This window comes from Amblyomma mixtum, chromosome 2 (genome assembly GCF_055824585.1).
Source record: "Amblyomma mixtum isolate Tamu chromosome 2, ASM5582458v1, whole genome shotgun sequence".
Taxonomy (NCBI): Eukaryota; Metazoa; Arthropoda; class Arachnida; order Ixodida; family Ixodidae; genus Amblyomma; species Amblyomma mixtum.
In genome coordinates this window covers 173149446-173175141 of record NC_143013.1, presented here as the reverse complement: position 1 = coordinate 173175141, position 25696 = coordinate 173149446, and the positions used below count along the sequence as shown (strand labels likewise).

Below are 25696 nucleotides of genomic sequence, written 5' to 3'. Positions count from 1 at the left end.
TAAATGTGCACCTGGAGTTCTTGCCCCCCCCCCAACAACACTGTATTGCTCCAGCCCCTGGACCAGGGAATTATAAAAAGTGTTAAAGCAGAATTCTGAAAGCGGCTGGTGCAGCGACTGCTCATCAACATCCGGCTCGGGCGCCCGGCTGCGTTTGACATCCGCCAAGCCGTAGAAACGCTCGCTGGAGCGTGGTGGAACGTGAAATTGTGTACCATTACAAACTGCTGGCGGAAAGCTGGACTTTTGAAGTTGGCACAGGCAGAAGACTGCGATGTCGCAAACGCGCCGCCTCACTTGGAACAAAGCGACGACATACGGGATGAAAGCGGTGCCTTGTGGGACGAAATTGCCAAGAAAATGGCCGTAGACCCGTCGGTAACTTTTGCGGACTACGTTGCGTGTGACAATGAAGCTTTAACGTCAGCCGAGCTGACCGAAGAAGACATCGTCACCAGCTTGCGCAAGAACGATCAATGAGATGAGGATGACCAGGAAGACGACGCAGAACCGCCGCGCACGGACCATGCGGACGAAGCTGTCTCAACTTCAGATGTTTTGGCGTCGTTTGGCAAGATTCGCGCTTTCATCGCACACTGTGATGAAGTGCCTGAATCTGTCCGCAAGAAAGTCGACGACGTTGAAACGTTTGTCTTGGGGAGCATGTGCCGCAGTCGCCAAAAGAAAATTACCGATTTCTTTAAATAAAGACACAAGAAAGTGTGCTCGTTGTGTTATTATTTGATGCATGCCTGGCCCACGCGAGAGCCCTTTCTAAACGCACGAAATTTTCTTTGCACGGCGTATTTATTAGGTTGGTTGGTTTATGGGGTTTAACGTCCCAAAGCGACTAAGGCTATGAGAGACGCATGCGTATTTATTATCTTTTGTTTCCGATTATTTCGTTACTACGATATTTCAGTATAACGAACGATTAGCGGGAGTCCCGCGAAGTTCGTAGTATCGAGATTTCACTGTACTGATGCCGATGTGGATAGTGGGAGCTCGCGGCATAGGAAAAAGTTGACGATGATAATGATGACGCGTGGCCTCGGGCACCATCCGTGGGCAGCACCTGGCAGCTCCTGTGCATGTGCGTGGCGTCCGCAATCAAGCACACCATTGCTCGCAGCCGGAGATGATCGCGAAGACCACAGAACGTGCATCTCGAAGGCTATTCCCGCCTTTGGTCGTACAGTGAAATCTCGATACAACGAACTTCGCGGGGTCGCGAATAGTCGTTCGTTATTTTGAAATATCGTAACAACGAAATACTCGCGAAAAAAGGTAGTAGTATTACTGGACAATGAAAATACTGTACCTTCAGGAAGGGCACACGACAAGCTATGTAATTTTCAAACAGGAACGCAAACGAGAGGTTCAGCGTTCGTTTATTTGAAGAAATCCGTGATTCTGGCGGGTGCGACACAGGCGCCCCAGGACGAACTCTTCAACGTCGTCAACTTTTTGGTGCACAGAATCAGGCACATCGCTACAACTTCCGATGAATGTGCGAAGTTTGCCTATGGATGCAAGAACCTTCGCACTAGACACAGGTTCGTCCACTTGGTCTGCAGGCGACGAGTCGGCATCGTTGTCCAGTTCATTTTCTTTGCCGCGCTCTTGATACTCGCGAACGCTACTCACGATGTCTTCTACAGTCAGCTCTGCTGACTTCAGGGCAGCATTTTCCGACTCGGCGTAGTCGGCAAAACTTACAGAAGAGTCTACAGAAAGTTTCTCAGCAACTTCAGTCCGCATCTCTTTTGCACTGTCGTCATCCGTGTTATCAGCGTCATCGCAGTCTTCTGTGTGAAGCGGCGATTTCACAAGGCCAGCTTTCCTCCAGCAGTTGTTGATGGTCGAGGCGTTTACGTTCCACCACACCCCAGTTACCGTTTCGGCAGCCTGGCGAATATTTATGGCTGTCGGGAGTCTGAGCCGAAGGTTTAACAGCGCTGCACCAGGCGCTTCCGAAACTCTGTTTTTACACACCTTATAATCCCCTGATCCAAGGGTTGGAGCAACGATGTGTTTCCTTAAGCGAGAACTGCCGTCGCTTCATCTTGAGGCTGGCGCCCGCAGAATTCATCGTCAGCACAGTCAACACGCAGTGGTGAGAAACGACTAGGCCTCGCGTTCACGGCGGCCGCACACAAAAAAAGAAAAGCGCGGAGGTAGTCACATGCACACCGTGGGAGAAAAAAAAAAAACGGAGGAGGAGAGACGAGCCAACTTCCGGTTGCGAGGCGGCTTCGGATTGGACTGGATTGTATCGGATGCCTGCCCTTGGCGATTAACAGAGAGCGTGTGCCTCTCGGGGAGTTGGCTCACTTCTCCGGGGTAAGTTTGTAATAATGAGGTGCATTTATAATAGGTGGGCAAATAAATTATGCTCGTTATTCTGAAATGTTCAGTATTTTGAAATTTGTAGTAGTGAAGTATTTTTACATTGAAAATATAGATATTTTGGCAGGGATTTTGAAAAAGTTCGTAAATATGAAAAATTCGTTAATGTGAGGTTCGTAGTAACAAGATTATACTGTAGAAAGTTTGGGTGCGGTCCTTACATGGATCTTTTTTTTTTTAAATTTCCTTCAGGAAAACCGGGTGTGGCCCTTACATGCGTACCGTATAAACGCGTGTAAGGGCCGCACCCGTGTATGGGCCGCACCCCGTTTTCCCGAAGGAAATGTTTAAAAAAAAATAAATCCGTGTAAGGGCCGCACCCGAACTTTCCATGACCCAGGCGGGAATAGCCTTCTAAATGCACGCGCCGTGGCCTCCGCGATCGGCTCCGGCTGCGAACAACGGTGCGCTCGATCGCGGAGTGCTTGATCGCGGAGGCCAAGCACGCGCACAAGAGCTTCCAAAAACCGTCCATGGATGGCGCCCGAGGCCGCAGCCATCATCATCATCGTCAATTTTTTTCTACCCCGCGACTTCCCGCTATCTAATCAGCATCAGTATCGCCAGCTCCAGCCTTTTATGGCGGATTAGCGTGGTCGCCGTATTTGTGGCTTTCGCGTGCTGCCGCCGAGTAATGCAGTTTTAGCACGATGGGCAAGCACCTTATCAGCTACACAGCTGGGAGTTAGCTCTCGAACGCGGCATGCGTGCGGCGGACAGGGAACTCGACATGGCTGAGAAGTGCGTCCGATGACCGTGGAATCAAAAGGGTGAATTGAGAAACACAAGCTGCAAAAAACGTGCTTTCCGAGGCGAGCCGTGTGAGTTTCCCGAACTGCTCTGCTAGTGATGGAAATGCGGAACAATGGCTTCGCGTTGACAGCGGACATGCTGCGCGGCTTCTTTGGGATGAGCGTGCACCAGAATAAATGCCGTTCATTCCCTGATTGCTGTGTTTTTGCTTAAAAAAAAATTTTTTTTTCTCAATCGCGTGTATGGGCCGCACCCCGAAAATTGGCTCCCGAGTCTGGAAAAAAAAGTGCGGCCCTTACACGCGTTTATACGGTATATACGGTACACTAATTATGTTAAATGCATATACTGAGAACTTCCGAAGTGCTGCTGTCAATAAAATATGACGTCTTTTGAAAGAATTTTTCACACTTTTCTTGAACAGATTTTAACTTTAGAAGCAGCAGTATCAAGATTGTGTATTAGAAAGAAGTGTTTGAGCGAAGCGAAACAAGGTGATAATGTTCCTGACTGACTACAGCAGAATCTCGCGAATACAAATCTCACTGGATTATGAAAAATGTTTGTATCGCCCACAAACTACATCATCAAAAATGAAAATCAGCATGCCGAAGGATGGGAAATGCATTCACGAGCCATTTACGGCTGAAGGATTCGTTTGCAGCTGCGCACCACAGCTAAGGTGATCTCAGTGTGCACTGCGCGACTGGTGGTCACGGGGTTGGTGATGTGTGGGACGCGAACTGCCAGATAGTGCTTGCAGCGAGTTGTGACTGGTGATCACAGCTCCTGCGACTGAATCATCTGCAGGAGCCTGGGAGAGTGCTCGAAACACCTGCAATTTAGTACACTCTATGCACCGCACCTTGGTCAGGGGTAATCCCTCGTTATAACGAAATCGCTTTACTCGAAATACCGCTTTATTCGAAATTTCTTCCGGTCCCGACCCAAACGCATGCATTTTAAGCCGCATTACTCGAAGCGCACGAAGGGCTTGACCCGCTTAGAGCGAAGTGGCGAGCGGAGGCATCGCCGCCGTGTCAACGACCCTTTGCGCGTGCATTCCAGCGCGCATTCCACATCCCAGCGCGACACTCTCAGTCTTTCGTGACCCGCGCACCCCCCTACAAAAGTGGCGACTGCCTCCCCCCCCCCCGCCTTGCCCCCTCAATGTCACACTGCTGGCTAGGCAGGCAGCTGCGCATTTGTGCCCGCTCTCCCAGTACTCTCTCCTCCCCATCCCACTTCCTTTCTGTCGACACGCAGGCAGCGGGCGGCTCAGCCACCAGTGGACGAACACCCCCTACACTGAGTAGGCAAGCCCTTTCACTTCCTCTTTCTTGCCGCAGCCGGCGCCTCAACGCTCTTTCCAAGGTCAATTGCTCTTTCTCTTCCCTCTTCTTTCGCTCTTCGGTCTGCTAGCCTCTCGCACGCCAGTTACTCCGCTCGCTCGTCTCCTCGCTGCCAGCTACGACGTAGCGCGCTCTGCCTTCTGCGTCGCCCGCCGCGTGCGTTTGGATCCTGGCTGTAGGCCGTGTGATTAGTTGAGCGTGCCTCGCGTGTGCTTTTGTGGTATTCAATCCTAAATGGCTCCGTCAGTCTCCGGGCGAAAGTGTCTGACTTTGGAGCAGAAAGTTTTGCTGATAAAAGAAGTGGAAAAAGGCGGCCGGCAGAAAACCGACATTGCGAAGGAATTTGGCATACCGCCTTCTACTTTGTCAACTGTGTTGAAAAACAAGGAAGCTGTGCTGGATGGCTTTGAAAAGAGCTTCTCTGCGAAGAGAAAGAGGAATCGCGATTCGAAATATCCGGAAGTGGAAGGTGCACTTCTACAGTGGCTCAAGAACGCCAGGAGTGCAAATCTCCCCGTACATGGACCTGCTCTTACCGCAAAAGCCGAAGCTCTCGCCCTTCAAATGGGCCATACAGATTTCAAGTGCAGCAATGGCTGGCTGGAACGGTTCAAGAAACGACACGTCGTGACCTCGAAGTCGATCGTCGGCGAAAGCGCAGCCGTGAACCGTGACACTGTAGACGTATGGCGCCAACATCGGCTCCAAGCTCTACTTGAAAAGTATGCAGACAAAGACGTCTACAATCTAGATGAGGCAGCATTTTTCTACAAGATGCTACCGAATCGCACGTTCACTACCCCGGGCGCATCCTCATCCGGAGGAAAACAGAGTAAGGAGCGTGTCACGGTGCTCTTTGGTGCGAATGCAACCGGCGAAGACAAGCTTCCCTTGTTAATACTGGGGAAGGCTGAGAAACCGCGGTGCTTCCACAATGCAGCGATTCCTAAGGAGTGCATCTATAGGAACAACAAGCGGGCTTGGATGACAGCAGCTATATTCGAAGACTACGTGCGCCTTATGGATAGACGGTTCCGCGCAAAGAATCGGAAAGTGCTGTTTATAGTTGACAATTGCCCGAGCCACGGGAAGATAGAAAACCTGACGGCAATCACTATAGAATTTTTGCCTGCCAATACAACCGCGGTACTGCAACCGATGGACCAGGGCATCATCGAGACCACCCGGAAGCTGTACCGCAAGGCTCTTTTGCAGCGCATGCTCACGGCATATGACGCCAGCAAGAGCTACAACATCGATTTGCTTGGTGCAATCCACTTGCTGAACTTATCCTGGAGAGAGCTCGCACCTTCGAAGGTCGCGAACTGTTTTGCACACGCCGGCTTCTCCCGCGCCGTCGTCAGCGGCCCTGACGATGACCAGCCTGAGGATGACCAACCTGACGATGACCGGACTTGTAGCGATCTTTACGAGGCCGTTTATGAACTTTCTGGCCAAGAGGTTGAAGGAGACTTTGTGACATTCGCGTTGGCTGATGCAGCAGCTCCCGTGGTTGCCCCAGCGACGGATGCGGATATAATTGAAACTCTTGGTGGTCCCGACGAGGACGAAGAGTCGGCGGACGAAGAGCCACGTGAAGTGCCGACTATGGTGCAGACGCGCGAGTATCTACGCCTCCTGCGAAATAAGGTTGAGTGCACGGGCGGCGACCGCGGCCTCTTGCAATGCTTGGGCAAGTTGGAGCAGGGGTTGCTCGCGCCCGGTATGAACATGAAACAGGCAAAACTCACTGCCTTCTTTTCACTTGAATAAAGTTTTGCTGCACTGAATACATCGTATTTTGACTTTCTCGCAGTTGTGGCGCAATTAAATCTCGACTATTTTAGTTTTTTTCGAGCGGTCACTTATATCGAATTATCGCTTATAACGAATTTTTTCGCCGTCCCGCTGACTTCGTTATAACGAGGGATTACTGTATATCAGAAATTCTCATCACAGTTCCCAAATTTGTATCAGCCATGATCGTATCACTGATATTCTTCTGTAGTTGCAAATAACACCAATTCCTAGTAGGACATTCTCCCACCGCATTTCAATCTGCCCCCTGGCAGGGGGTATTAGACCGTGTCACAGACCAGTGGAACATGTCTCGTCAGGAATTCTCTCGGGGCTCAGCCATCGGCGAACGAAGCCGACACTGGAATTCCAGGAGGAGTGGAAAGTTCTAGAGCGGTGGTACGGGTGCGCTGTTTTTTTGAAAGTGGAGAGTGCAGGCATAGCCGACTCGGCGACGCCTGACACGGAAGACATTAACCTTTTTGCGCTCCCTCCTGCTCTCCCGAGCGGCGCTCCGAGGGAACTTCGCGGGTTAATGCGTCCCCTCTGCCCCGTCGTCACCGTGCTGACAAAAGCGCCCTGATGATGAGGGAAAGGGAAGAAGTATGCTATCTGTCGGCCCGTACAGGTTGCAGCGGGCGGTTAGGACAGTCGGGAGGAAATAGGCAGCTGAAGAGGTTGGGTGGTGTGTCTGCGGGCGTGGAGGGCCGATTTACCGCGCCGAGGCACGCGTTCCATCTTGCAAGGCCCGCCGCCGTTGAGCCATCGTCGCATCCACAACCACCCGAACCAGAGTCATCGCCGCGGCCCCCGTATGTGAATTGTCCGTCGGACTTTCTCTTTTTCCTAGCTCTAACTTTTTTGTATATTACTTCCTTTCATGCACTGTACGCCTTCTTGTTCTCTGTAGTTGGATTCGTTTGTTTTGATATTGTCTGTCTCCTACTTGTCGCGTTTCGTGTTTTGTATAGTTTTTATCTGCTACTCCTGCTGTTCGTTTTTACCTGTTTTGTGTTTCCCTGCATGCGATTAAATATTTGTTTTAACCCATCAACCCCTTGAGTTCCTTTGGAGGACCGACGCACCGACATATGTGCACCACGCACGGGCTGACCAACCTCAACAAATAAATGTTGCACAACGCTCGCTTTTAGGCCACAGGGGAGTGTAAAGCGGCCCGTGCCTCAACGGCTTGCACCAGGCAGCTGGTTGACGGGCGATAGTTGTGACAGACCGATGCGCAGTCTGACAACAAAAGGGATGCTCGGCCATGGGATATTTAATCACTAGTGACAACCATCTCTGCTGCCCAGTCTGGTGTTCCTACTTTAAGCATTTAACAATTAGTTTGTACAGCCTTTGTCAAAAGTAACCACGCTGTATGGTTTGCTTCTCATTCGTATAACAGAGCCCTCACGGATTTCCTAAAGATCAAAAAGTTCTTTGAAGGTGAGGACAGGGGTTCTCCTTACCATACAGAGGTTTAGAGCCTGACGGCTGGCATAATAGCTTTACTATGCGACTGAGAAGTAAATCGTACAGCCTGGTTACTTTTGACAAAGACCGTACATGCAAGGGCAGGTTCAAGGAACCCTGAAATGATTTTGATGGTCATATTCTAGAGCAAAAGATCTCTGCAGAGGTGGTCTTTCTGAGTGAATGAATCAAATTTAGAAGCTTTGCATGGACAAATAATTTAAAAAAATTGCTGCTCACAATCAATCAGGGAGGCACCTCACCGTGCATTCTCAGCCGCCCCTGCCCCAATGACATCAGTGGGAAATCTGGGTGGGAAAGCCTTTTCACTGGGCATGCACAGGTGGCGTGGCCGGGATAGGGCACAAAGGGGCACAGTCCCGACCCGTTTTCTTTCTTTCTTTTCTTTTATGGAGCCTTGGCGTGTATGAGTGGAGGGACGCAAGGAGAAGCATCACTTTTATTCGCCGATATCTTTGGTGTTAATGAAGCTAGCTTGGAAATTATTGTGGTGCGGTGACGAGTGATGGGATACCGATCGCTCGTGCACTTTTCCAACTAAAGTATACATCATTTCATGGTCCCGTCAAAAAAATTAAAATCAATAAGAAAAAAAAATGATTTGCATGCTCACACAGAACGAGCGAGTCATTCCCTTTAAGTCTTTAGATACGCTGAATGAAATGAAAGGCACTCGATGCAAGGCCAGGCAACAGCACTCACTTTTGACTAGAGGAACAAGGCCATCCCCGACTTTGATTTCGGCAGTGGGGGCCTCCGTGCTCAGCTCTGGAAAAGGAAATTTGGGGTCTCGAGTCCGCGGGGAGAAATTGCACAGTTGACACCCAATGGCCTGATGGGGCAGAAGTCCACAATGCTACATAATAACGAATTTCTCTATACTGATGCATATAAATCGACCTCCTCAAATTGCAGCCCTTGCTGACCAAAAAAAAATGACTCCAAACACACACTGACACATACATCACCAGGGATGGCAAGTGCAGCTCAAAAAAAAGAAAAAGTAACAATGCAATCACAAGGCCAGCAATTGAAGGGAAATGAAGATGCATGCAGATGTCAGACCAGCCGCAAAGCAAAGCAAGCTGCCAACAGTCCCGTAGTTTTGGATCCTAGCATTACGGACGCTGCGAAGGTTGCAAGACGTTTGCTCTCGCGCTGTCTACCATTCAACAGGGAAAGCGACTGTCAGCGCAAACAAGATGGGTAGCGACGCACAATTCAAACTTTCGTAGCAGAATTTTTGTAGTGCACTTATGTTTCGCTGAATATGCTTTAGTTTCCCAGAGTGCTCCAGAGCACATTGAAATCAGCAAAAGTGTCACTACGCTGTCAAAATGCTTCACAGTTTGTGTGCAATGAAATGAGAGCATGCACAACGTTGCTGCAGAAAGGACTGAGCTTCACTGGTTACCAGTGCAGAAATGCCAAGCCATTAGCAATAACAGCCACGGTGGAAGTCCTACCTTCACTGAGCTTGTAGAGGTCCAGGAACCACTGGAAGGAGGCCAGAAGGACCTTCAGGCAGCCGCCCGAGGCAAACGGCCCCAGGCGGCCAGGCTGGGGGCACAGCACTGGGTATGGCTGCACCAGAAAACCAATAAATTTTTTCTGGTCAGATGATCCCTCATTATCACCAAAAAGTGGCAGTGAAGGATACAAGGACAAAGGAGCCAACTAATCACGTGCATTTTGTTCTCTAGAAAACACAAATCACGGTACAGCGTTTCATCAACATAAGTTTGCCCTACAGCACGGGTTCCCGAACTGGGTTTTGCGAGCACCCACACTGGCCAGTCCCCCGATTCCAGTAGACTTTTTGCGGACAAGTGAGAACCAGACATAGCATCCGATTCGTTAAAAAACTGACTTTGCCCACTCATTGGCGCAGAAATGCTAAATTATCCCGTAAGTTGCGCCAGCAGGGTAGGGTCACGCATCAGCAGCATTACACCTGACGTCATCCTGCAGTAAAGCTCCCACTCAACATTAACAGCCTGTATTTGCACTACTGGTCCTCGTCAGCAGATGGCACTGCGCACTCCTTGTCCTTGAAGTGCCTTTTGAGATCCTGTAATTGTTCCCAGCAGACCACATCACTATGCAGAGAGCCACTGCTAATAGAATTTGGCCATTTTTTGAGGGGCTGTGTGTCTGCATGCTCTTTTTTGCATCCACATCAGGCAGAAATGGGCAGAAAACAAAACACGCAGGGCTTCTCAGCACCCTCCCCTAAAAAAATAGCGTTAAATCCGTTAAATCCTAAATCTACCGGGGTTACTCAAAGCTTGAGAGATTGACAGCCGTGGCTGCGAGTAACCAGAGAACTTGCCTGGGGTTGTGGCGGCATGGCGTCTGCCTCCTGTGCTGCCTCGCGCAGGCAGTCCAGGAGGGAGGTGGCCACAGCCAGGAGGCCACCAGTGCTGCCCCCGGGCGCCCGCTCCCCATTGGCCAGGGGGCGCTCGTTGCCTGCACAGTCTCCTCCCGCTGCGGCAGCCGAGGGCTGCTGCACCGACTGGTGCAGCTGGGACAGCTGGTGGCAGGCAGCCAACAGGCGCAGCAGCAGGTTGCGCACCCGCAGCCACAGCATCTGTCACGTGCACGGGCAGAGAGTGAGCGCGTGTGCAGCGGGGCATGGAGCAGACCATAGATGCAAAAGAAGGGGCTGTGCAGAGAATGAAATGTCCCGAGGCACCACCAGCACTGCACAGGATGGCAAGGGTTATTATGGTTCCCTGGCAGCGGGTAGAAGCAAGACGCAGGAACAAATCGTGGCAGTCGGATGGGAACCACCAGTCCATCATGGATGAGCCCCCGCTCGCTACGAAGTTAGGCCTAGTTCACAACCATGGTAACTGTTCTGCTTCCATTTTTATTCCCTTGCATTTCCACACCTAGCCCACGTTCCCCTGGCAGTGGGTAGAAGGAAGATGCAGGAACAAATCGTGGCAGTCGGATGGGAACCACCAGTCCATCATGGATGAGCCCCCGCTCGCTACAAAGTTAGGCCTAGTTCACAACCATGGTAACTGTTCTGCTTCCATTTTTATTCCCTTGCATTTCCACACCTAGCCCACGTTCCCCTGGCAGTGGGTAGAAGGAAGACGCAGGAACAAATCGTGGCAGTCGGATGGGAACCACCAGTCCATCATGGATGAGCCCCCGCTCGCTACAAAGTTAGGCCTAGTTCACAACCATGGTAACTGTTCTGCTTCCATTTTTATTCCCTTGCATTTCCACACCTAGCCCACATTCCCCCGGCAGTGGGTAGAAGGAAGATGCAGGAACAAATCATGGCAGTCGGATGGGAACCACCAGTCCATCATGGATGAGCCCCCGCTCGCTACAAAGTTAGGCCTAGTTCACAACCATGGTAACTGTTCTGCTTCCATTTTTATTCCCTTGCATTTCCACACCTAGCCCACGTTCCCCTGGCAGTGGGTAGAAGGAAGACGCAGGAACAAATCGTGGCAGTCGGATGGGAACCACCAGTCCATCATGGATGAGCCCCCGCTTGCTACAAAGTTAGGCCTAGTTCACAACCATGGTAACTGTTCTGCTTCCATTTTTATTCCCTTGCATTTCCACACCTAGCCCACGTTCCCCTGGCAGTGGGTAGAAGGAAGACGCAGGAACAAATCGTGGCAGTCGGATGGGAACCACCAGTCCATTATGGATGAGCCCCCGCTAGCTACAAAGTTAGGCCTAGTTCACAACCATGGTAACTTTTCTGCTTACATTTTTATTCCCTTGCATTTCCACACCTAGCCCACGTTCCCCTGGCAGTGGGTAGAAGGAAGACGCAGGAACAAATCGTGGCAGTCGGATGGGAACCACCAGTCCATCATGGATGAGCCCCCGCTCGCTACAAAGTTAGGCCTAGTTCACAACCATGGTAACTGTTCTGCTTCCATTTTTATTCCCTTGCATTTCCACACCTAGCCCACGTTCCCCTGGCAGTGGGTAGAAGGAAGACGCAGGAACAAATCGTGGCAGTCGGATGGGAACCACCAGTCCATCATGGATGAGCCCCCGCTCGCTACAAAGTTAGGCCCAGTTCACAACCATGGCAACTGTTCTGTTTCAGTTTTTTATTCTCTTGCAATTCCCCACCTAGCCCAAACTGAAGGCACAGCACACGAAGGGCGGCACTAAGGCAGAGACAAACACAGCGCTGTGTTTGTCTCTGCCTTAGTCCCGTCCTTCGTGCGCTGTGCCTTCAGTTTGAACCATGAACCGACTAGCCCAGATGAATACGTTACTGCCCCACCTAGCCCCCTCCTTCGATTCGTTTCCTTATCTTCCTTCCTCTTTCTTCGCCCAACACCCGGCTGTCCCCTCACCATCTTTGTCCTACCACCCTTGTAAACTAGGAATAACAACAGGACAACCTCCTGAGCCCAAGCCAGCCCTTTTCTTGACAAGACTCACGGGGCCCAACTTGGCTACTCCTCAGCTATTACATATCTACAAGCCTGTCTGTGCCTTCTGCTTGGCCAGTTTCGTGCAGCTCAAACTGATAGCCCCACAAACCTGCTGCACGTTACCTCAGCCTCCCCTGACTGCTGGACTGTACATGGCTGCGCTAACCTACATTTAGTAAATGAGGACCCAGTTGCACCAAGAATCTGGATAAGAGCAGAGAGTTTTGAGCTCATGAACTGGTCAGAACTCTGGCCACGTTCTGAACTTGCATCCCCCTGCTTTAGATTCAGTGGTTTATTGCAGCGAGCCATTTCACGAAACCAGCATTCCTAAGCCTGAAGCCTGCATTCAATGGTAGTGATGGCTCCGGCCACAACCTGCACATGCTGACAAAAACTGACTGCAAATACCATCTACATTAGCGGCACACAAGGCCGTGCAGAATGCCAGAAATGGATGTCATTGCCATTTGTTGCCGTGATAAAGGAACCACCAGCAGTTTCAAAGCTTCCGAAACCACAGCTAACAGCAATGAACCCTGGTTAACACGGATCTTCCACGTCCCTCCCACAGCGCTACCAGATTCTGTCCATTTGTAATGACTAGAAAGCACACAGACAGTCTTAGCCACTCCCCTGTGTGCCACACGGTGCACATGTTACAAAGGTCAGAGTGAACAAAGCAGTGCTTACCTCTTCCTGCCGAGTCCTCTCCAGGTACTCATCCAGCAGTTTTCTGCACAAAAAAAAAAAAAAGAGATGGGGACAACTGGCGAGAGGTTCACTAGGTCTCCTAGAGCATCAGCAAAAGATGCACAAAAGAAAGAAAGGTAACAAACAGAAACTGCTTTACAATTAGTAGCGTGGGGCACACTGAAATATCTCACATTCAAAACAAAGAGGTTCTTTGTAGGTTCAGCATTACATCTGACAGCAGCTATGTTGTGGCAAAGGGCGCAATCGAGCATTTAAAGTCTATCAGGCTGAAAGAACAACAGTCCATCGCCAGGCCTAGGCCTGTATTCAGGGTTTTGTTGTCTTTGAAACCTGTCGTTTTTCACCACACCCTATTGGCCTAAGATGAGAATGCAGATGTCAGTTCGGTTGTGGCTGAGAGTGGTAGCAAGATGTCAATGCGTTCCAGTTGCCACAGCGAAATCCCCAGCACTATTGCATTTTGCCAAAAAACGGAACGCAACTAAAGAAAAATTCAGCCAGCTTTTCAGTTGCCACAGTAAAGAAATAATCAAAAGCTGTTTCATTCACCCAGTAGACTTCAATAAATGAAAACAATATTTAAGTTACTCTTTTCTGCACCATAAAGGGAGGAGGTGCATTCAAAAAAAGAAAATACAGTATAAGCTCATTAATCCGACCTTGACTAATTCAGAAATCTGGATAATTCAAACTGCCGGCTCCATCCTGGGCAATGCCCAAGCAAGTCTATGGCTTAGATGCTGGCTAATTCGGATGGCACAGATCTTGCACCGCTTAATTCGAACGGGCTCTCAAAGGAGAGCTGTGTCCACATATGACTGGTGCAGCATAGGAACTTCAAAATAACCCTACTCAAAACCTTAATTCCATGCTCCAGAGTGGCTTGCACAGTTCTAATGTGTGTGTGATGGCAGGCGTGACAACAAACGGGCGGTTCCGTATCCGAGAACAGTCCGACCGCTTAGTTTCAGTTTCGCATTTCCGAGCTTTGCACCACAGAGCAGCGACGGCGGATAAGCCAGCCAGCATAAGCCATCCAACCTAGATTAGCTGAGCACTGTTTCAGACGTTCATTAGAGAGTCGATGCTTTCTTCCCCAGCTTTCCCCAGTCCCTTGAAGTTTGAATTAACAAGCTTTTACTGTAATGTACGCAACTACGCACAGCTTTCACAGTGACAGATGGTGGCCTCTGCAGCTGCCGACCGGGGATGGTGAACAACAAGCAGCTAGCCTGTTCTCGCAACACACCATTTCACATTCAGCTTGAGGGGAAAAAGGAGCGAAAAGGCTTTGTGGCTTGCACTCAAGCGTTACACACGCACGCTCACTGCAGTGCTGAACCAGCAAGACATTGCGACAACCTGTCCATTGAAACATCACTAAACGTAAGTTGCTGCTGTGATCAGACCTCTGTGCAGATGGTAATTTGTTTTTCGTTCCTTTTATGCACACGAAGAACTAAAAGATGCCGCTGTTAGGGTTTTCTTTTTTTATGCAGTAAAAAAATAAAATGGTTTGGTTTGGTTTAGTTTATGAGGTTTAACATCCCAAAGCGACTCAGGCTATGAGAGACGCTGTAGTGAAGGGCTCTGGAAATTTCGACCATCTGGGGTTCTTTAACGTGCACTGACATTGCACAGCACACGGGCCTCTGGAATTTCGCCTCCAAAGAAAATGAGCTTCTTGCTGTGTTTCTGGTTTGGTTTGGTTTATGGGGTTTAATGTCCCAAAGCGACTAACCCCCGTATTCACAAATGTTCCTTTCCTTAAAGCGTTAAGTGGGCCTTCGGCAAGGACGGCCTAAGTTGAAACGTAAGATAAGGCTGAAGTCAGCCTCAAAAACCAACCTTGCGCGATTTTAAGGGCGCCTTACGAAAAGGGGCTCCTATCCGAAAATGTTGGTGATATGGGAGCGAGGCTACTCGCGTTTTTATGTTGGAATCATCTGGAGATACACGTATAATTTATTCCTACGACAAAAAGTGAATAAAAATTTCTCCTAGCACGCTTGCAAGTAAGCATCAGAGATTTTAGGCAAACAATTTTCCAATTTTGACATTTTTTCTTCTTTTGCAGGCCACCCTGTAGTGTAGCCGTCACAATAATGTGCTTGTTGATTTCACGTCGCCCGCCTCTTTTGCGAGTGTTTGCTTCTCGACGTCGGTTCGACAATCATGTTCGACAATCGAGTTACAATCCGGGAAACTGTCGGCTGGGACACGTTTACAAGGTCTCCGGGCGCTGACCAATTCAGAAGCGCCCTCAGCTGCGGCATCGATGAAAAACAGTTAGGCTTAGCGACGACTACGGCAGCCAGGGAGAAACGTTTGCCGGGGGGCAGCGCAGTTCGTCGCTCGGCAGTTCGTCGCTCGGCGTGTCCGCGGGCGGCGTCGTTGCCGAAAGCTCGAATGTCTCGCTGATTGGTTCAGCGGCTTGCGTCTCGCAGTCGCAAGGCTGGAAAATCGAGCAGCGAGCAACTTGCCTGCGCGTCGTCCGCCACTTCTTTCGTGAACGGTAGGGACAGACTCACTGGCTCTCCGAAGACCGCGGCCGCATACTCGCGTGTTCACGGAGAGTGGACCATCCTGTACATACGCTTTGGTTTTGGTTTTACATTACGGCCTTCGTACTACCTCCTTTTTGTTTCGCCGAGACTGCGTCTGTCAACGCGGAGATCGCGCCTCGCGCAACTCCTGTCGCACTCGAACACGAAGCTAGCAGGGCGTCCGCTCCGGCGGAGCGCCTAGTTTCCGCGGCTCGCCGCTGCGGCGCTGGCATCGCGCTCCCGAGGGAGCACTGGCATTCCAATCGCAAAATGGGAGGTGGCAAATCTATGCGCTCCGACGCGCTCCGTATGCGATCCGACGGAGCGGTCTCGATCTGCCATTGGAATTCAGCATCACTGAAGTCGTCATCGTAGCACGCCGCCATGTTGAATTGTGGTAAGGAGCAGTTTAAGGTGCCTGGGTTGGCACCTTAAATGGCTCCCTTTACCTGAATTTTAAGTTGGGCTAAAGGGGACCGTTAAGGGTAAGGTCTGTTTCTGAAACGCGTTAAGGAGCAGAAAAGTGAAGGGGCGCTAAAGATAAGGGCAAGTGTGGTTTGTGAATACGGGGGTAAGGCTATGAGAGACGCCGTAGTGGAGGGCTCCGGAAATTTCGACCACCTGGGGTTCTTTAACGTGCACTGACACCGCACAGTACACGGGCCTCTGGAATTTCTCCCCCAAAGAAATTCAACCGCCGCGGCCGGGATCGAACCCGCGCCTTTCGGGGCAGCAGCCGAGCACCATAACCACTGAGCCACCGCGGCGGCAGCTTGCTGTGTTTCTCTTCATGTAAGCGCCAACAGACTTTGCAGACAGTTTTCAGAGGTTTGCCATGGCGCAAAGCGTATGCATGCCCATTGATGCCTAAAAGCTAACCTGTGAGCTAACTCGTAAGCTCAAAGCAGGGCAACAACATTGCGGCTATTGAGAACCGTAAGTGAAGTCAATAAACCACCTCTGGCATTTCATATGCTTGGTGCAGCAACGTGTTGCTGGTGACTGACCATCCACATGATAAGCTGGCTCTAGCTGTTGTACAGTGCACACAATCACGATCGAGATGTTCCAGCAACTAAAGTATGTATGTTTGCGTACAGTCCACACAAGCATTCTGCAGAACATTATGCTTTATGTTACATTGTTCAGCGTATGACAATGCAACAATAACCACATTGATAGAGGCACCGTCTGGCTTTCATAATGTGAACCATTTCGGCAACAAACCGGTGTTTCTCGTTACGCTCAGGAGCTATTAAATCGTCCAATGAAGTAAAAAAAGCATGTCAAATTTGCCATCAATCCAATTTTTCGTAGGCAAGAAAGCCCTGTAAACAATTTATGTCCAGTTGACAGGCCGAAAAACATTGACGAGTTCACTCTGAAGCAAGAGGCTGTGCTTGAAAGCGCTTCGCCATGGTGGCTCTTTATCTCATTGGGTTCTTGAGCATTTGCTAAGGGAAGGTAGGCTATGTGTGCGACGTCATCGTTTGGTTTCTTCGACACTTTTCGCTGTGTTCAAGCCACCACATCCTCTTTTGGTGTTTTGACCAAATGAGTGGCTGAGAACAATAGTTCCGAGAACGACAAAGCTCCAAATACAGGCCCTGTACTGTACTTTTTAGCATGGAAGCTTCCTGATCATGGAAACTTTTCAAGTTTCAACAGTGTTGTTGACACTATACGTGCTACACCTCTTAAAAACATATGCAGCCACCACGAGGAGGTCACGCAGTCTGCGACATTAGGACTGGCAAACGGCTGTCTCTAGGCAGCCACACTGCTGAGCAGCACGCAAGACCTTCACCCAATGGTTAGGGGAAGTTTAGGGCCTAAAATTGAAAAAGTTTTAACAACATATGGAAACAGGGATACTTTGATGCTTTATGCTTTGAGGGGGTTTAATGTCCGAAAGAGACTTCAGGCTATGAGGAACGCCTTAGTGTAGGGCTCCGGAAGTTTTGAACACCTGGGGTTCTTTAGCAAGCAGCGACAACACGCGCCACTAGAATTTCAGCTCCATCGAAATTCAACCGCCACGGCCGGGATCTAACCTATATCTTTCGGGTCAGCAGTTGAGTGCCATAACTGTGCCATAAGCCATAAGTGCCATAGCCGAGTGTGTGGCTAAAAGAACCAGGGTTGCCAGATTGGGCTATTAATAGCCAAATTGGGCTACTTTTTGTCGGAGTTGGCGTCAGAAATTTCGTTTTGGCTATGTGGCTACTTTTGGGCTATATCTTTTTCATGCGTGAAAAAAAAAGTTTAAGTAGTTATAATGTGGCAGAAATAAAAGGCCTGCTGGAATCAAAATGCAGCCTATAGCAGGTTAAAGAAATTGAGCGCGTCTGCTACAAAATGACAATTTGTAAACGCTGTATTCGAGAAAACTTATGTGTTTCAGGTGGTCAAGGATCATGGCCTATCGATTTCTTTTATAAAGAGTGGACACTACGTGAAAATTTGCCCCCCGGAAACTCTTCACGGCCTATACAGATTCCACTTAATCCGCGAACTAACGCCACCCGCGCGCGCTCGCCACTGAACATAGACTGTTGCCATCTGCACACGAGAGCGTTCTCCCATTGACGGTGCACCACGGGTGACCATGGTACCAGAATAGAGGGAAAACACCAAGAGAACTTAAGTCTCCCAACGTAGTGCGAACGCGTAAGCATTAAATGCTACTGTTTCGCTCCTGTTGACTGGTTTCGTGATCCTCACATGTTAACCGTTAACCGCAGACGTGGCCTAGTGGTTTGGGCGTCCGCTTCGGCTGCGGTAGGTGGCTGGTTGGAAACCCACCGCCAGGCATGTCCTTTTCTTGTATTGTTTATTCTGGTTCTGCGGACACATTCTGCTCAAGATACGCATGAGGAAAGTAATGCTTAGGCATTAATAACTTCTTTTTCTGTTCCCTCCTATTTCTAGTGGTGGACACAGCAAGCGCGCCACTCGCAAGACGCTTTTTCTGCAGCCTCAAGCGGCACACGTGCAGCCCTCGAGGTTCATTGCGAGCGACGCGAGAGCGCCGTGTCCGTTGTGTAATCTGCGTGCACTCAAGCGGAGCCATGGAGCCATCCTTCGGCGCGGCGCGGAACCCACTGTAACTAACGAAGGCGGCGGAAGTTAGTGGCATGACATGGCATTAGATCCGTCACTATGAGAACTTTCAGAATGGGCAAGTGGGCGATGTACATCCGGAACTACAAAAAGAAATGAAAAAAGGAGCCGGGATGGGTAATACGCTTTTCTCATTATTCTGAATGTGCTGTTAGACTGAAGATAAAATCGACATAGATTATCATCTAATGACATATATCCTTGATTTATTCTGAGCTCATGCATATCGTAGTAGCTTCAAGAAGGCGCATGCTAGATACTTTGAGGTGACGCTCTCAGTGAGGCCCTTTCTCTTAAAGCATAAAACTGAAATGTGAGGCTGCGTAAGTATACAGTAAGTTATTTTCTCTGTCGATGTGTCTAATCTGCGCGCGAACATTTAAAAGGTGAAATATTCTTAAACTAGAGCTGCGATTCCGTTATATAGCGCCGCCGTGCTTTTCCGCGTGCAGAATGATTGTCGTCACCCGCCTCAGGTGATATGGCCTACTGCCGCGCCTGCAAAGTGGAACTGCGGCCCCATCTTTAGGACCAGGTTAGCGCACCTGGTTAGCCGCACTGGTTACCGTGCATGACGGGTGCGAAACGTAACAACGGAAAGAACACGCTGTGCGCACCCCCTCAGACATCATGTGCGGGAAAGAAATCTAATATGTAAATATTCGTGCCGAAAATTCATTTAATACGCTTAAGAAATGTCGTCACGAAAAAAATATTTTTGGCTACTTTTGGGCTACACAAAAATTTCGCTTTTGGCTACGTTTGGGCTACTACGGAGGCCAATTTGGCTACCTGAGGTCGCAGCCATCTGGCAACCCTGAAAAGAACTCTCCAACAACTGCAGTCAAAGAAGCTGCCTGCTTCGCCATGTAACTCTTCCCCTTCTTTCAAAAAACACTACTATACGCAAAAGATGCACTGTAGCAGCAACTGCGGCATGTGCAAAGCCCCAGTCGCTCTGCCAATCGCAGATCAATGTGATGTTGCTGCTCTACCGCTTCCTTACAAAGCACTCATTAGCGTCCTCTCTGCTCCTCTCAGAAGACAAAAGATTGGCACCTTTGCATGCGTGCAGGCACAGACTCACACATAAGTATGCTACAAAGTTTTGAATTCCCGAGTTTGTAGCCGTAGCCACGAGTAAGGCAGTGCCTTGATGCAGAAGCAGCTCACCTCCGGGTGGCCCCCCACTCCCGGAAGATCCTCACATCTCGGTTGTCCGTCAGGGCACTCCACTCCACCTTGTCTGCAACAGGGCGAAGAAGATGCGGTTGGATCAGCTCGTTCCCCCCCCCCCCCCCCCCTCCCCAAAGCACGCACTGAAAGAACTCCACGAAAGAAACTGAAGCCCCGTTCCAGAATGACGGTTTGTGGGACTACTGCACGCAATCCAGGCTTACTGGAAGCAGTGAGGAAGCAGACTGTGGCGTCCGAAATTGTTGATGCCAATGGATGCTACGCAGCTCTTCAGTGCACTGATGCGGGCTGATGAATGGAACAGGCTCAGAAGCTGCTTTCAAAACAGTCAAAATCCTGCCATTCAGTCAACCGCGAATGGTTTTGTGCTAGAGAATGATGCCCAAAGAAGTGTCCCGACGCCATTTTCCAGATTGCATGCAAACTGGGCACAGCGTACTCCATGGCAGGTGCAAACAGAAATGTAGAGACGCATGCAAATACCCTGCACGTAACACCGAAACACCACATATGCAAAATCATGCGGACACGTGGGTGTTACTGAAAGTGGTTCCTCAAGAACACAGCTCCTGCTAACAAAAGTTGAGGAAACCCAGCATGTTGCAGTGAACAAGCATTGCTACAGAGTCCTGCCACAGTGGATATTCTATGCACACACAGCACACTGCTCTCACGAGCACTAAACAGCAGCAAACATGCTTAATTTGAACCGTTTAGTTTACATCAGGGCTGCGATAATTAAGGTACTGATGCTATTTCAAACCATTCCTTTCACACAGAATGGTCTCCAAAGTGGGTGGTTGTCAAAGCCACTGCACCACAAGAACAGCACAGCACAAGAGCTCAACAGACTGCATTTAACATAGTGCAGTGTTCCACAAGATCAACAAGATTAGGCTTAGGGTTTATGGGGGTTTAACGTCCTAAAGCGACTCAGGCTGTGGGGGACGCTGTAGTGAAGGACTCCGGAAATTTCGACCACCTGGGGTTCTTCAACGTGCACCGACATTGTACAGTATTACACAGGCCTCCAATTTCACCTCCATCAAAATTCGACTGCCGAGGCCGGGATCGAACCCTGAGTCAGCGGCTAAGCACCATAACCACTGAGCCACCGTGACAGCTCAATATATATCAACAAGAGTTGATGCTAGCCTTGCTCGAGAAGCAGCCTTGTCAAAGCGGCGATTGTTGAAAGCCAGCTTCAGTGAACACAGCAACTGTGCAGACCAACAGCTATTCCTGCCACAATTCTTTTTCCTTTTCATGCTGCACTGTGTGGCTCGGTCCACCACACTTCTCGCAATAATGCGTAACCATGACACCATCGACGTACCATTCACAGGATCGATCTCCATGCTGGTCAGCACCTGCTTCAGGCTCTCTTGGCTGAAACATTGCAGGGGGAGGATAGAAAAAGCAAGGGCATTAACACTGCTCTCCTACTCTGCTTAGGTAAAAGACATGGCTAACTTCTCCATGCTGGCACTAGCATCTGCGGCACAATTAACTTACGCACAAGCAACCTGGAGACGCAAGGCACTGCTGATGCATTTGTGATATCATCACTGTTTTACTCAACGATTTACGTCAACCTATTTTTCAAAATTTGAAAATCTGAAGTCAGGGCGGTTGACTTACAATCCAAACCAGAACAAGGCACCATAAATAGGGAGAGACAAACGAGATATCAGGGATACTACAGCGTGGTTGCAATTTTATCTTTGCTCTACGGCTCTACCCAGCATCATTCGGCTATTCTGCGCGCTTCCTTGAAAGGATTTTTCTTCTTTTTTTTACTTTCAACTGCACACTCGGCACCCAAGGAAGTGTCCATAGTTGATGGAGGGGCCACCGTTTCAGTCACGGCGGCACCGCCACTCTGAACAGCAGTGTTTCCGGGGAGTGTCGGTAGCTGATGGAAGAGCTCCTGCTACTCATGCGTAGTTTCCCTTTGGCTCTATTTAGTGCATTTGATGACTGCCAGCCACGTTTAAGCAGTTTTTAATGTAGTGCTTTGTCAAACATCATTTGTGCCCTAGGTCCGGTAAGTGTCCAGGGCTCATTCACAGCGACATCAAGAGATGAATGCCATTCTTTACGCTGAAGAAACAAACAACTGTGCGCTGGGCCGCAAGTTCGAGGTCTCAGAACGGGTAACACGGGTGTGGCGGCTACAGCAAGGCAAAAATTTGCAGCCATTTCACGCCATGTTTTGGTGCGGCTGTTTGCGAAGTGGAGGATTTCGCGGGACAACGACATGAGAATGACGTACTGTGGGACCGTGGCAGTGAAGACGACGGCAGTGCTAGTGAGGACGAGCAGTCCTGTCACTAATACATTTCCTTTTGGAATGTACCACGGGCACGTGTTCCTTTTGACATATCGTCGCCACAGTCTGCCGCGACTCCGTCGCATCGCTCTTCCTAGCCTTCAGCAGCTGCTCATGGCTGCTCTGTCAACATGCAGAACCGGCCGATAAGTGGCGGCAGACCGATAGCCTATCGCGTTCTGCTCTGAAAGGCGAAGCTTAAGAGTCCTCCTAGTTTTTTTTTTTTTCCGGACATGCGATACGGGGGGGTCGACTTTTATTCGAGTCAACTAACAATCGTGTAAATACAGTACATACTATTCCCCAAGTCCTCCTTGGGTTTGATGTATCAAAAACTACCTTTACTTACATCACCAAGCTGATCACTATACTCCGCAACAAATTTTTCTGGCAATGAATGCAAGTCATGGAGCCAAAACATGCCTCCTGTTTTCAAGGAGTGGAATGTAGTCCCTGCCTGCAGTTATTAGTTTTCTCTTTACTCTTTCATTACCACGCCACTGTGCTTCGATCACCGGTGATCGAAAAATTCGAAGTGCTGTGGCAGCGCGACCGTGGCCGCTATGGACTTCCTGAGTCATTCGGTTTGTTGTTCACACATTGAACTTAAATTTCTTGCTTAGTTTATATTTTTGCCAAAAAGCGGCAATTTTTGAGATGTGCTTGAAGTTGAGGGTGCGGCGTCAGGCGCTCCGAACAAGCCGTCATCATCGGGAATAGCGCTCACTCGAAAAAACCCCGTTGCACTCAATTCTGCTGTGTTTGCACCACATATTTTTGATGTATTGATTAGCACGGACCCTGACGACGATGCTGTATCCTCAGGTATTGTTTCAAAGCTCGAACTTCACAACGAGAGCCCAGAACGCTCGCCTGTGCGTTCAGATTCCTGCTTCCGGTCTGCTTGTGCGAACCGAAGCTCCTCATTATAGCCGTTACGGTGATGTGGCGCCATCTAATTTGTTCTTCAGAGACTACAGTTTCGGTTTCTGCATAAGCTCGAACTTCACAACGAGAGCCCAGAACACTCGCCTGTGCGTTCAGATTCCTGCTTACGGTCTGCTTGTGCAAAACCGAAGCTCCTCATTATAGCCGTTACGGTGATGTGGCGCCATCTAATTTGTTCTTCGGAGACTACAGTTTCGGTTTCTGCATAGACTGCAATTTTCCCATGACGCGCAAATTTTTGAGATGCCCTTGAAGCGGAGGGTACGGCGAGGATGCTCCGTGCAAGGCATCGGGTGCGTGGATGGCGCGCGCTTGGAAAAACCTTGCTGCGCGCAATTCTACTGCATTGACTGCAATTATTATCTATGCTACGAGTAGCAGAGTCTCTGGTGATGATGTTGCATTGTCGGATTTTGGTTCAGATGCTGTAACTGCACAAACCGATCACAGAACGTTGGCCTGATAGCTTCGCTTTCTTTTTCCCGTCCACTTGAGCAGGCGCATCTGGTTTATTGTTCAGACAGTTAGTTCCATTTTTGGCCTAGTTCGGTATTTCCCCGCCAGTCGTGCATTTTTGAAGTGCCCTTGGAGCATAGGCTTATAGCAACATAACACATATTACATAAGTGCACAAGGACTTGTTTTGCATAAAATTAAATTACATATTTGGAATCAGCACGCAAAAATAGATGTTTCTTGATGATTCCATTATTGTGACTTCATTAACAAGAAAATTTTTTTTTTTAAGACCAGCTTCCCTTAATATGACACGGTAGTGTTAATAGGTCCTTTCAGCAGCCTCTTTTCATATCCCCTCGCAGAAATTGAACACTGATCGTTATTTTTTTTTTCTTTATCTAGCACAAGACACACGAGCCCTCCCTTCAACCAAAAAAGTTTTCTTCAGCGGTAGAGCGCTAGTGCACCTAGCTCGCGACCCAAAGGGCAGAAGTTCGAGTCCTCACTTAATCATTTCTCTTTTAAGCGCAATTATTTTCCTTCAGAGGTGCTTCATAATGGAGGTAGAATGATGCCACGACCCAGCAGACCAATGAGGAATAGTGTAGTGACGTGAACACTGTTTTACTGCGTGATCGATATGTGGTTTGAATTACGCGTACAAGCTCATATGGTTGCGACGTCACAACCCTTTCTGCAAATGCAGGTTTTATCGACACGCCAACACCGAGTTTTCCGCTGAACAGGACCATTAACACTACTGCGTTGAAACTGTTTGCTTGATTACGCTGAGTTAAAACTAGGAACATCTAGTTACAAAAAAAAAAAAAAAAAAAACTCCCACAAGATGGCGCCATTGGTGTGTATCAGTACGCTACTGCATTCTGATGATAAAGAGGCTACTTTCACTTCAAACCGTGCTTGTATAACTAGCAGAGATTAAAATACAAAATGCAGGTATGTATTGCTGCCAGTGGTTTTTTACAAACACATTGCGAAGAGAAGACGTTAACACTTTTTTATGAATCTCTGACGAGAAGGAACAACTTTCCGGCTGTACCACACTGGCACCCACTTCCAGGCAGCGATCACCAAGTCCATTATGATCTCGACGACATCCTCAACGTCACTTGTTTGGATTGAGTGGTGGGAAAAAAAATATCCAGTTTTCAACTCCAAATTACTCACCAATAAAGAAATGGTCTTCTATTAAAAAAATGTCAAGTGCCTCTTCAACACAGCAGCTAGTACCCCCGATCAAGCCTACCTCTTTGCCTCCAGCAGCAACTCCAGAATCATCTTGTCGGCCGTCAGTAAGGCAAAGTGAAGCGAGTTGTTTAGCCGTTCGCGGAACCTCATCATCTCCTGGATCTGGAAGGCAACAAGTAATGCACAGCAGAGTCAGCAAGCCTACAAGAAGCCTACAAGTAGCCAGCTTAGCCAAACATGAAATTCCCTTCAGGGAGAGCCGATGTGCGTCAGCACGACTGGGAAGGGGGAAGATAAGGAAACTGTGCTGCTCCTATCCAGGTTTCACGACATTTAAGCAAGGGAAGAGAAGCACAACCTTCAGGTTGATCAGGGCACCCCCCCTCCCAATACACCCCTGGTTACAGCTATATTTGGTCCCTTTAATTAATAACAGCCAACCAGAGATAAATCAATTTTTTCTCTTCCCAAGATTGTGAGATGAGTGTACATTGAAAAAAATTCCCTAACTGTTTCTGAATGATACAAACCCTACAAGCATGCCAAAAACCACTGACTCATTCTCGAACTAATGAGTTCATTTCCTTTTCAACACAGTGCACCAAGTATGACCTCGTCTTGTCCTCGTGCATATGTCCCATGTCCAGGCCATGTCACTGTCCCTCCCAGCGGACCACCATTACAAGACATCCCTGTAGGCGGCCTTAGCAACTCTCATACTCTCAAGGGTCGCTGTGAACACACTGCATTCTAGAATATGCACGCTTGCTGTTTGGAGGCCTTTGGGATTCCCGACTGAGTCTGATGCCCGTTTGCCGCTCAACTGACTGCCGACGAAAAAGCCACTGGTGTAGACTATCCAAAAGCACACCACGAGTATTCAAGTCTAAGGCCAATTAGTTCAAGGGCATTAACAATAATGCGACATAATGT

General features: G+C 49.2%; 1 protein-coding gene across 1 annotated transcript in view; it reads right to left on the bottom strand.

Moving 5' to 3' along the window:
• psidin (phagocyte signaling impaired) overlaps positions 1-25696 on the bottom strand; it is an 80762-nt gene that overhangs the window by 16112 nt on the left and 38954 nt on the right. The window contains exons 17-23 of the mRNA XM_089572757.1: positions 24822-24925; positions 21152-21204; positions 19792-19864; positions 12926-12968; positions 10141-10398; positions 9275-9392; positions 8511-8576 (exon numbers count right to left, since the gene is read on the bottom strand). Coding sequence (XP_089428883.1) covers positions 8511-8576; positions 9275-9392; positions 10141-10398; positions 12926-12968; positions 19792-19864; positions 21152-21204; positions 24822-24925 — 715 coding nt within the window. The remainder of the gene's footprint in view (positions 1-8510; positions 8577-9274; positions 9393-10140; positions 10399-12925; positions 12969-19791; positions 19865-21151; positions 21205-24821; positions 24926-25696) is intronic.